Here is a 12616-nt window from a genome sequence, read left to right on the forward strand (position 1 = left end):
GCTATATAAATAGATGATGATATATGCAGTGTGACGTGTGGCATGCTTCTGACTTTGTGTTTTCCCTGTCTTGCGAGGACATACATGTATTGGCTTAGTGTGACAGGTCTGTGCACATGTATGTAATAGCTCTGTGATTCCGCAGACGTGCTATGTCTGTCTCCAGCACATGTATGTAATAGCTCTGTTACACAGATCTGTGATTCCGCAGACGTGTTATGTCTGTCTCCGGCACATGTATGTAATAGCTCTGTGTTACAGATCTGTGATCCCGCAGACGTGCTATGTCTGTCTCCGGCACATGTATGTAATAGCTCTGTTACACAGATCTGTGATTCCGCAGACGTGCTATGTCTGTCTCCGGCACATGTATGTAATAGCTCTGTGTTACAGATCTGTGATCCCGCAGACGTGCTATGTCTGTCTCCGGCACATGTATGTAATAGCTCTGTTACACAGATCTGTGATTCCGCAGACGTGTTATGTCTGTCTCCGGCACATGTATGTAATAGCTCTGTGATTCCGCAGACGTGCTATGTCTGTCTCCGGCACATGTATGTAATAGCTCTGTTACACAGATCTGTGATTCCGCAGACGTGCTATGTCTGTCTCCGGCACATGTATGTAATAGCTCTGTGATTCCGCAGACGTGCTATGTCTGTCTCCGGCACATGTATGTAATAGCTCTGTGATCCCGCAGACGTGCTATGTCTGTCTCCGGCACATGTATGTAATAGCTCTGTGATTCTGCAGACGTGCTATGTCTGTCTCCAGCACGTGTATGTGGTGAGTGGTTTAGAGCGTATATGAGAAATGAGTGTTGTAGAGGTGACAGCAGATCACTACCTCATCTCGCTGACCACAGACTGTTCATCACACGTCCTGTATCTCTGTATGACGTGTCCCCCACACTATGTACACACTGCACAATGTGATACAGAGGGAATAATATCCCAGTGTCCTGTGCATCCTATAACATTGTCTCATCGTGTTCACAGTGTGTCACTGTCTGGCCAATCACAAGCCTCGTGTGGTATAACCCCCTCCAATCACAGCAGTCTCTTGAAATATGTAAATTAGAATAAAGAATGAATAATACCCTTTGTTTCTTGTATAGTACTATAACCTGGAGAGGACTGAGGCCGCTGGGCATACAGCGCCCTCCTTACTGCCCCATAATATGTCCCCTAAGGGGGCATCATGTCTGTTCATGAAGTAGTTTATACCCTGTATGAGCTGGGAAAATAAAGGTTGTAATCTGTGTTTAGTGTTGTAACATACATTCACCGCGCTGTCTTGGAAGGAAAGGTTACTATGGCCGACTGTCAGTCACTTGCCTATAATAACCAGTGATGTGTGTGAGCGACTCTCATTGGACTGGAAAATATCCAGTTACTGTATTACTGGTATTATTACAGTAAGAGGCCTGTGGCCATAATGCTGCTTCCTGCAGCGTTCTATGTTATTTGTAACTCATATATATATATATATATATAATTATACACACACACACACACGAGATTCTTGTAGGATAAATGTCACCACTCTGTCATAAAGTTGCTTTTCTCTGTAGTAGGTATGTTGGTTACCAATGTACAGTAGTATAAAACTAACGACTATCTGGTGGACAGCTCTTGAAAAATTACCCATGAAGCTGTCCTGTGCGGCTGTAGTCTTGCTGTGACACTGTAGCCTTGCTCTGACGCTATACGCCTGTAGTCTTGCTGTGACACTGTAGGATTGCTGTGAAGCTGTGTGCCTGTAGTCTTGCTGTGACGCTATACACCCTGTAGTCTTGCTGTGACACTGTAGCATTGCTGTGACGCTATACGCCTGTAGTCTTGCTGTGACACTGTAGCATTGCTGTGACGCTGTGCGCCTGTAGCGTTGCTGTGACGCTATACGCCTGTAGTCTTGCTGTGACACTAGCATTGCTGTGCAGCTGTAATCTTGCTGTGACACTGTAGGATTGCTGTAGCGTTGCTGTGCGGCTGTAGGATTGCTGTGCGGCTGTAGGATTGCTGTGCGGCTGTAGGATTGCTGTGCGGCTGTAGGATTGCTGTGCGGCTGTAGGATTGCTGTGCGGCTGTAGGATTGCTGTGCTGCTGTAGGATTGCTGTGCGGCTGTAGGATTGCTGTGCGGCTGTAGCATTGCTGTGCGGCTGTAGCATTGCTGTGACGCTGTGCGGCTGTAGCATTGCTGTGCGGCTGTAGCATTGCTGTGACGCTGTGCGGCTGTAATCTTGCCCTTTATTTCCAGCGTTATTGTTCTTTTTATTTGAGAAGTGCACAGCTGCTGGTGTGAGGGTTTGATGATTACCTGTAATGACAGCAATCAGAATGTTTCTTGGACGTCTGAGTTGTATTCGGACCATGAATCCAATTTCCAATCCCCCCAATATAGCGAATAGATCTGGTATTCTGCCCGGGGCAGTTTCTCGGCATTTCCTTCCTGATTCCGGTGCTGTGTTGTGGGAAGTGGAGATTTCCTGTTGTGATCTCAGTCTGTCTCCATGTCCACCATCTTCTCTCTCTCTCTATTGGATCTAATCCCATCTTCTCCTGATCATATGTCAGTATTATGTGAGGGCACCAGGTTATTTCACAGTACTGGTTATAGGAGCTTACAATCTAAATAGCAGCGCAGTGTAGTAGCAGAAGATAGCGACTTCGTAATAGGGAAAGAGATTAATCCCCCAGATGCCGCCGTGCGCTGTGTGCTGACTCCTACATTTATTTTACCTCCTGCTTTCGTCAAGATTGGTGCTTTAATCTGTCTGAAACATTTCAGACCGTGCGATATTCCAGACCACTTAAATAAAACGTTTAGGCTGCTAACATCCTTTCTGCGCGGCCCTTGGCGTCGGGTGCCTCTGCCGCGCGGCCCTTTGCGTCGGGTGCCTCTGCCGCGCGGCCCTTTGCGTCGGGTGCCTCTGCCGCGCGGCCCTTTGCGTCGGGTGCCTCTGCCGCGCGGCCCTTTGCGTCGGGTGCCTCTGCCGCGCGGCCCTTTGCGTCGGGTGCCTCTGCCGCGCGGCCCTTTGCGTCGGGTGCCTCTGCCGCGCGGCCCTTTGCGTCGGGTGCCTCTGCCGCGCGGCCCTTTGCGTCGGGTGCCTCTGCCGCGCGGCCCTTTGCGTCGGGTGCCTCTGCCGCGCGGCCCTTTGCGTCGGGTGCCTCTGCCGCGCGGCCCTTTGCGGCGGGTGCCTCTGCCGCGCGGCCCTTTGCGGCGGGTGCCTCTGCCGCGCGGCCCTTGGCGGCGGGTGCCTCTGCCGCGCGGCCCTTGGCGTCGGGTGCCTGCTCGCTGCCGGTGCTGCTCCTACTTTTTAGTCCAGGAATTTGCCAATTACAAATGTGCAGAACTCCAAAACTAATGGAGAAAGGTCTGCTAGATTTGCCCGCTGTCTTCAGGGCTGATGGGAAGAGTCGGGCAGATCCTTCAGACACGACGCTCTTCTGCACCCACTGTATTACTGAAGTATTGAGATTGGGTCTCCTGGCAGCTGAGTGCCGGGTTCTGTTCCTTATATCGGGGACACTCCGCACCTTCCGTTGTATTTCTGCGGAAATCGCATTTCAATCAGTCATAAAAAGTTTCAAAATACATAAAGTTCCGCGTTGCATTAAATTGACCTGATCTCCCCGCACCATCCTGGGCCGTAAGTAGATACCAGGCAGAATATTTGTCCCATAGACTGTAAGCTGTGAGCAGGGTTCTCTTCTCTGTCTGTATGTATTATCCAGTATTGTCTTATTAATGTTTGTTCCCAATTGTAAAGCGCTACGGAATCTGCTGGCGCTATATAAATGTTGATGATGATGATAGAGGGTAAATGAACAAATGAGTTGGTCCCAGAGTGGCAGCCGGGGGCTGGGATGTGATGATTTCTCTGCGTTCCACAGAAGTAGCTGCAGAATGTACACAAAGAAGCATTACAGGTGTATATTTTGTGTTTTTTAAACGGCCCTTATTATGCGACGGTCTGCACAGAGGTCACTAACCAGGGTAAGCGTAATCCATAATAATATGTAACATACCGGAACATGATTGCAACACTTTGGAATATTGGACTTCACAAAACACATGAAAACTTTGTGTTATTGATGGTCTGAGTTTGTTCTGCGCGTTGTGGTTGGTCTGTAATCAGCGCCGCTGTCAGGTGGCGCAGTATGTAGGTACACGTGCGTCATCCAGGACCATGCTGTGTTATAGATAACATTACAGATATAGAGGACAAGTTGCAGGGGGGATGTGAACCCAATCAATGAATAATTGCTATAATAAACATTATTAGGGTTTCCCTGTGTGTGGGATGAAAGTCTTCTGTGAACATCATAGACAACATGTTTATAGAACAATCTGATTCCTGCTGACGCTGCGGATTCTCTGCATATCTCCCGGTGCAGCTGGGAGTTATTATTCTGTTATTATTCATTTGGGGTTATTGTTCTGTAATCTGTGTTCAGAATGACAATGACAAGTTTATATTAATTTGGAAGGACCATTGTGTGTCACACAGCAGTCAGGTCTCGTTTGATGATATGTCCGCTAATGTGACTGAGGGAGAAAAGCTACTGGGATAACTGCAGCTGCTCTACATGTAATAATGTAGCAGTAACGCCTTCCATAAATTGTGGGTAATGTCTGACTTCTGCATTCTCCTGGTGACCGCAGTCTGCACTGAGAGGTGATGGGGGGGCAGAGGGTGTTACAGCAGGTGCCGCCTGCATTATTGTGTGTGCGCTAATCTCTGGCAGGGGCCCGGTCTGGCTGACACAGCTGTTCCCTATGTGTTGCCGATCTGCCCATTGTCCTGCTGCTGGCAGGGCTGGCTGCGGGGGCTGCGGGGGCTGCGGGGGCTGCGGGGGCTGGGCACGGGGGGGAGGGGGGGGGGGGTTCTCAGACTCTCCTTTCTACACTTGTTTCATCTCATACTTTTATTTTCTTCTTGTAGTAATTGCTGCAGACAGTGAGGGATGATTGAGTCACACACTTGTAGTCAGATCAGACAATATGAATAAATATATATATATATACATATGTTGCACTTTCTTGTGAATTAATGGTCTGAATATTGATGCAAGCCACAAATGGCTTCATATTAATAATCACATGAAAATTAATTGTAAGCAGACCCTGTTACAGATAATCGCTGATAACAGAGAATAGCAGCTGTGGTGTGGAAGCTTTTACATATATATTTCAGTCCTGCTCCTTGCATGCCTCTTGTTCTGTCCCCTCTGTGTCTCTCTGAGCTCCCCGGTAATAAGTTTAGACACCAGACGTTCATTAGGAAACTCTGTTTGAACCTGGATCGGCCGCCCCCTCTCTCTCCTTACACTGGGGCCTCTTTCTCAGAGTAACAAAGGTTTGAGTTTTAGATGTTCCAGCCCCTCACTAATGGCTGATGTTCCCAAGTAAGGGGGGAAGGGGACCGTTTACCTTTCTGACTTCTGGCTGAAATAAATCTTTTCTCTTATCCACATAGAGACAGTTATACAGAGGGGCTGACAGGTGTATTAATAGTCTGTGGGGGGAACTTTGCAGAAACTCTCCTAGTTTGTATGTTTGACTGACCTGTGCGCTTCATAAATAATCTGCTGGAAAGAGGAATATAAACTTGTATTGGTGTAATCTGCTGGAGCATATTCCAGTTCTATCTGTTCATTAATATGTACAGCAGTAGTTCCACATCCCCCCTTGGGGCTGCGCACTGTGTAGTTTACAACATGGCGATGCGTCAGTCAAAACTCAGCTGGCGTTCTCCCATCACACCTGACATGGCCTCGTTGTGTGTAACCCGCAGGTCTCTGATATATCCACGATACACAGAGAACCTGTCACCGCTCAGTGACTGTATATTGTGATTTCTGTATATTAATCTGTGTTCTCTCTCTCTCCCTTCCTGTCCCTGTTCCTATGTCATCTCTCCATGTCCAGCCTTTCTTCCGGCTGCTGAATCTGCGGAAATTGGGCCTCGGTGATAATGAGATCCAACGACTTCCCCCAGAAGTGGCCAATTTCATGCAACTTGTGGAGTTTGACATATCACGCAATGGTGAGTCTGCGTCAACGCTATTTATTTGTATATCGCCAACATATTACTTGGTGCTGTACAGGAAATATTGAATCATTCACACAAGTTATTTTCTTCACTCTCTGATGTAGTTTCTCCCCCTTCCTGGGGCTTCCTGTCCCTTCACTCGCTCTCCCCATCTCTCAGGTCTCCTCTCCTGCACTCCCTCTGATGTAGTATCTCCCCCTTCCTGGGGCTTCCTGTCCCTTCACTCGCTCTCCCCATCTCTCAGGTCTCCTCTCCTGCACTCCCTCTGATGTAGTATCTCCCCCTTCCTGGGGCTTCCTGTCCCTTCACTCGCTCTCCCCATCTCTCAGGTCTCCTCTCCTGCACTCCCTCTGATGTAGTTTCTCCCACCTTTCCGGAGGTTTCCTGTCATTCACTCACTATCTTACATTTATGTTCTTGCATCTCCTCTCTTGGATCTACTCTTCATTCCCTCACTAGATCTCCACTGTCAGATCTCCTCTGTTTCCCCTGTTTTTCAGGTCTATTCTCTCGCACCCCTGTCCGTTCTCCTAGCCAACTCTGCTCTTTCCCCGGCCCTTCACCCGCTCGCTCTTTCCCCCGGCCCTTCACCCGCTCGCTCTTTCCCCCGGCCCTTCACCTGCTCGCTCTTTCCCCCGGCCCTTCACCCGCTCGCTCTTTCCCCCGGCCCTTCACCCGCTCGCTCTTTCCCCCGGCCCTTCACCCGCTCGCTCATTCCCCCGGCCCTTCACCCGCTCGCTCTTTCCCCCGGCCCTTCACCCGCTCGCTCTTTCCCCCGGCCCTTCACCCGCTCGCTCTTTCCCCCGGCCCTTCACCCGCTCGCTCTTTCCCCCGGCCCTTCACCCGCTCGCTCTTTCCCCCGGCCCTTTACCCGCTCGCTCTTTCCCCCGGCCCTTCACCCGCTCGCTCGTTCCCCCGGCCCTTCACCCGCTCGCTCGTTCCCCGTCCTCTCTCAGATCGTTACTCACTGACTCCTCTGACATTTAATAATATTTCTGTCTCCGTTTCCTCACTTTCTGTTTTTGTATTTCAGACATTCCTGAAATTCCAGAAAGCATCAAGTTCTGCAAGTCGTTGGAGATTGCAGATTTCAGTGGTAACCCCTTGTCCAGGTACTGAATATATATAGTGTATATATCTGTGTGTATACTTGTCTGTAGGTCTGTGTAATCTGACTATACAAAGCACTCTGACAGCCAGGCTGGGATTGGTATACGATTGATAAGGTCATAGAGTGGTATTAGCTGCTGTGCCATCGGTTACACTTTTAGGCTATAAATATAGGTTATTATTATTCAGATCCAAGTTAAGCACATTACCCACAATGTAATTAATGTGGGATGAGGGTTGGAGCGATGAACCCAACGTGTTATAATGGATCTATAGTTATGTATAATGGCTGCCACAACCACAGCACGTCAATAATCTTTTGCGTGGAAAATTTTTAAGCTTCATCATGATCATTTGAAAACTGCAGTATTTTATTTGTAAAATCTGTTGAATCACTATAATTATACACTGGTGGCTCCAGTCGTTATCGGTTATTTCCTGTGTTCCTGATGCTCTGACGGCTGCTTTCATTCAGTGTTCCGGTCGCACAAACAGCGCAGTAAGAGGCTGCACCAGAGTCCATTTGGAGCACTAAATTGGACAGACCCATTGGCTTGGTGCTCGGGCCATTCACAGGGATCACCTGGGGGCTAGCTAGATGTATAAACACCGCCACAAGCATCAATTTGTTATCAACTTGGTCTAACGCAACTAAATTGATCGTCCAAATTTCTGCACGTTTCATACAACTGAAGGCAAATTTTATCCAAACTGCTCCGATACGGCCATCGGGCTGCGCTGTGAATGTACCACAGTTATATCTGTGTAACAAGGTTACAGTGCTGGGAATACAGATCTTTATCTCTCAGTTCCTGAAAACATTACTAGGATAAGGAAAGAGACCATGTAACCTGCCTCTGGGTTCTGTATAATATATATTATCTGTAGCTCTTTCCAGACTGGCTTCCTCTGTGCCTCACACCTCTCCTGCTGTGAGGCATCGAGGAAGCCAGAAGACAGCATAGCTCATGTAGAGCGTGTTCTATTAAATGCTTCCAGGTCAACAAGGGCATGAACGAACCACATATTTTTAGTATTTCACTGTGCACAAGGAACAGTGAAACTCCAGTCTAGAACCTGGAGACGGGTCCCCTCTCACTCTCTCTGTTCTCCAAGAGGTCATTGGTATTTTTAGGAAACTCCCTCCAGAAAATGAACTTTGGAGACCACTAGCTGATCTGGGATACGAGGACACTGCCACCTTGTGGCCAGAGATGTGAACTGCACATGCAGAACATTGCAGTAATATTAGTGATTACACAGGAGAAATACTGGTAAAATGAACACCTTTAAGAGTACCACATTCCCTTGCGGTATTCTGAAGAGTGTACTGCACAGGGCTCATTGAGACTCAGACCTTTTATATGTGATTGAATTATTCGTAGACCGTGTTAGTAGCAGTCACCACTGAGATGCTGGGCCTGGTGCGCAGATAATGACTGGTAATTGGTGTTTCTGGTTCACTCCTTGTGAACGTTGTTAATGTTGTTCCTAAAGTCTGAGCCTGAAAACCATTAAACAAATTGTTGCAAAAAAACAAGATTTCTTTGTGGCCGTCTACAGACGTCCTCTAGTTAATACGTTTTGGATGAATTCTTTATGTAACAATGTATAGAATCTGATTCCGGGTTTTCTGGGGGAGCTGAGTTCGATCTCATGGTGTCACAGGGCAAAAGGCAGAATCCCAGAACTCTGCAGAAATGTATAAACTTCATTATCTCAGTAGTAACACACCGGCACCATCACATGGGATCCATTAACCCAATATCTCCCAGTGAGCGGCATATGGACTAGCAGTGACGGTAGCCGGCACCCTCAGCTGTCGGAATCTGTGTAGCTGCCGTCCAGCTGCTCCGGGCTCTGCTACTCTGTCATCTTAGAGGAGATCAACAAGGTGTCTGCGTAACAGGCTCCCTGCTCCAGAATAATGTGCACATGAGCTGACAATCTAGAAGTGTAGAGCAGAGGCAGTCTCTGGATGTCGGCCATTATAAACTCTGTGAGCCCCTGTATGTGGGTGTGATTATGGCGCCCTCCTCTGGCTGTCTGGCAGAATGCAGTGTTACTCTTCTTCTCTTGTTCTACAGATTGCCCGATGGATTCACCCAGCTCCGCAGCCTGGCACACCTGGCACTGAACGATGTGTCCTTACAGTCCCTGCCCAGTGACATTGGCAAGTGAGTGTCCTGATACCAGTACTGTCCATGTTTGTGGCTTTCAGTCAAGATGCCCAGAGGAGAAAGAAAGTCCTGATCTACTAATATATTTGTTTAAGGCTCTTTTGTAGTCAAATGCAGAAACAGATATCGCTAGACGCTATCTGGGTCTATACTGAGTACCCTCTATAATGACGCCTCTAGTACACAGAGGGTACCGCGATAGTGTCCCATACATGTGTACAGCACGGGAGAGGGTGGGATGATGTGTACAGCTCGTCCTCCTTTTGACTTCATAACAATATAAGCCCCAGAAGAATCAATGTCCAGGTCCTAACAGTCCCCTCCCATAAATTTGAATAAAGTCATGTGATTAGACCCATGGGTTGTATGTGATTAGACCAAACCCGTGTTCAGTATCTAACGTAACATGAATGGCTTCATTTTATATCCTTAGAGTTAGTAATTTATCATTATTCAGACTGATAATTAATCCAATCGTAGCTTATATCAGAGTGTTTATATCAGTATCAGCAGCTATTTGTAGCTCCTTTTGTTGTATTAATCTTTGAATTTCGTCTTTCTTAGTTTGGCGAACTTGGTGACATTGGAACTGCGGGAAAACCTTCTGAAATCTGTGCCTACGTAAGTATATACAGGAGGGAGATCTGTACTGTACAATCTGCGCACAAGATCCCGCCCACAGCGCTCAGCATCCCTCTGAGAGTGTATTTGGCTTGTTAAATACATTTGCTGCTCAGATGTTTAATGTTAATAGATACCGACGTCTGAGCTGGGAGGGTGGGGTCTTGTTAGTGGATATCGGTGTCGGAGCTGGGAGGGTGGGGTCTTGTTAGTGGATATCGGTGTCGGAGCTGGGAGGGTGGGGTCTTGTTAGTGGATATTAGGTCACAGACGGTAATAATTAATATCCTTGGCAGACTGAGCAATGACAACAGATCAGCAGCGCATCTGCCGACAGCAGTGAATGTTTTCCTGTAATACTTATAATCTCCACCAACACTGATCCCCAGATTGGTCGGTCAGTTCTTGGATATCCGACTGACGCACCCACATTACATATCATCACATCCACACAAGTAGTATTATCGGTAACAGCACATTACATGGACGGGTCATTCTGATCAATGTGCTCATGCTGTATACGTTGTGCAGTATTATAATCCATTATTTCTCCAGGTCGCTGTCATTCCTGGTTAAGTTGGAACATTTGGATCTTGGAAGTAATGATTTGCAGGTTCTGGTAAGGAGGACATTAAACAATAGATGTATAAGAGCTGTCGCTGTGTTAGTGTCTAATATCGCTCCTCCTCTTCTTCCTCCGCAGCCGGACACGCTTGGAGCGTTACCCAACCTCCGGGAGCTGTGGCTGGACAGGAACCAGCTCTCTGCCCTGCCCCCGGTCAGTATTAGACACTGCGCACTTACCGCCAGTCGTACAGCGCTGCCCATTGCTGCTCTATTCACAAACATCTTCTGTACACTTCGTACTAAACCTTTCTCCGTCCCTCATAATGTGCAAAACTCTCACCATCTGCTGGTAGATGTAACCCGAGGGCCAGGCCGCTGGCTTCGGACCCTAGATTCTTTGTCTTGATACGTGTATAAGCAGCAACGCAGAGAGAGAATGTTTCATGACCCCTCTTTGTTTACTCTGATGTTTGTATTGCAGGAATTGGGAAACCTCCGCAGATTGGTCTGTCTGGATATCTCTGAGAACAAATTGGAACATCTTCCCACAGAAATCGGTGGCCTCGTGTCTCTGACGGACCTGCTGCTGTCCCAGAACTTGCTGAGCGGCTTACCGGCAGGCATCGGTCAGTTATCTCTCTGATGGAATCCCCCCCCCTCACCCAGCTTCCGTGGCCAGATGGAAGTGCTTGGACCTGGCAGAATACAGGGGTGAAGGCAAAGTTCTATATAAGTTATTCATATTTCAAAATTTGTCTTTTCAGGTCAACTGAAGCAGTTGTCAATCCTGAAGGTTGATCAGAACCGTCTGACCCAGCTGACGGAGTCTATTGGGGACTGTGAGAACCTGAGTGAGGTCATACTGACGGAGAACATGCTGACGGTAGGTGCCTGATGTTTCACCTTCATAGGTAGCAATAAGACAGGCGGTGCTCACAGAGCAGCAGACAATAAACTTTATGTATTTAATATCTGGACAGTACACGGGTCAGTACAGTGGAATCTGTAACACATGTAACATGTTCTGTGATGTGGTGGTAATATATGGATAATGAGCAGTAGATGAAGTGTTTGTATAGGTGAGAATGAAAAATAACTTAAAATCTGCACAAAACTGTTTGGTTTTCCCATTTGTCCCCTATGTATTTCCTCCTCGCTCCCAGGTTCTCCCCAAATCCATGGGAAATCTCACCAAACTGACCAACCTGAATGTGGATCGAAACCGTCTTCTGTCTCTGCCCAGTGAGATCGGCGGCTGCTCCAGCCTCAATATGTTGTGTCTGCGCGATAACCAGCTGAGCGCTCTCCCGCCAGAGCTCGCCAACGCCACGGAGCTCCACGTGCTGGATGTTGCCGGGAACAGGTATAATACGGATGGGGGGGAGAGGGGGAGCCCAGCGCCAGTCACCGGGGCTGATCTTATTGGCCGCCATGGGCAGCTGGTTTTAGCGTTGTGTATTATATTTGAAGGTGTGTTTGTCGCTGGATGGATTTATAATCCCTATATTGTGCCTTCCTGCCCCCAGACTCCTGAACCTGCCCTTCGCTCTTACTAACCTGAACCTGAAGGCGCTGTGGTTGGCAGAGAACCAGTCCCAGCCCATGCTGAAATTCCAAACGGAGGACGATGAGAAAACCGGATCCAAAGTCCTGACCTGTTACCTCCTGCCGCAGCAGCCGTCTCCGAGCATCGGTACGCCAGGGGGCTGTCCCGGCACAGCTGTTATATTACATGAAGGCTCTACTATGATCCACTTTAGGACAATCTGGTGGTGATTACTGTTCTGCGCCATTGACCTGCGCTGACGTGAGCTCTGAGTGTGCTGCTCGTGTAGTCAGCCCAGGCTCTGTCGCTTGGGGGATATTTATGTGTATTAGTTTATTGGGGCTTCTTTCATTGAGGAATAGAAGTGGGCTCCAGGAGCTGGGCTGTGTGCTCTGAGGTTGGTTTATAACAACCAGTCCCCCATCCATTCAGTTGTATTAGGGGTAATTTGGGGGGTTGTTACATGTGTGTCGGTACTGGTGGATGTTCCCATGCAGGGGACACGACTGGCACACGTGTGTACTTCTATAGAC

At 48.2% G+C, this 12616-nt stretch overlaps 1 protein-coding gene across 21 annotated transcripts in view; it reads left to right on the forward strand.

Moving 5' to 3' along the window:
- The window catches only part of SCRIB (scribble planar cell polarity protein), a 62868-nt gene that overhangs the window by 7923 nt on the left and 42329 nt on the right, over positions 1 to 12616 (forward strand). For all 21 annotated transcript variants that reach the window (XM_075211551.1, XM_075211542.1, XM_075211553.1 and 18 more), the window contains exons 2-11: positions 5936 to 6053; positions 7093 to 7171; positions 9257 to 9346; positions 9914 to 9970; positions 10526 to 10589; positions 10674 to 10748; positions 11019 to 11163; positions 11302 to 11420; positions 11701 to 11900; positions 12064 to 12230. In XM_075211551.1, coding sequence (XP_075067652.1) covers positions 5936 to 6053; positions 7093 to 7171; positions 9257 to 9346; positions 9914 to 9970; positions 10526 to 10589; positions 10674 to 10748; positions 11019 to 11163; positions 11302 to 11420; positions 11701 to 11900; positions 12064 to 12230 — 1114 coding nt within the window. The remainder of the gene's footprint in view (positions 1 to 5935; positions 6054 to 7092; positions 7172 to 9256; positions 9347 to 9913; positions 9971 to 10525; positions 10590 to 10673; positions 10749 to 11018; positions 11164 to 11301; positions 11421 to 11700; positions 11901 to 12063; positions 12231 to 12616) is intronic.

The sequence above is a fragment of the Mixophyes fleayi genome, chromosome 5 (genome assembly GCF_038048845.1).
Source record: "Mixophyes fleayi isolate aMixFle1 chromosome 5, aMixFle1.hap1, whole genome shotgun sequence".
NCBI lineage: Eukaryota > Metazoa > Chordata > Amphibia > Anura > Limnodynastidae > Mixophyes > Mixophyes fleayi.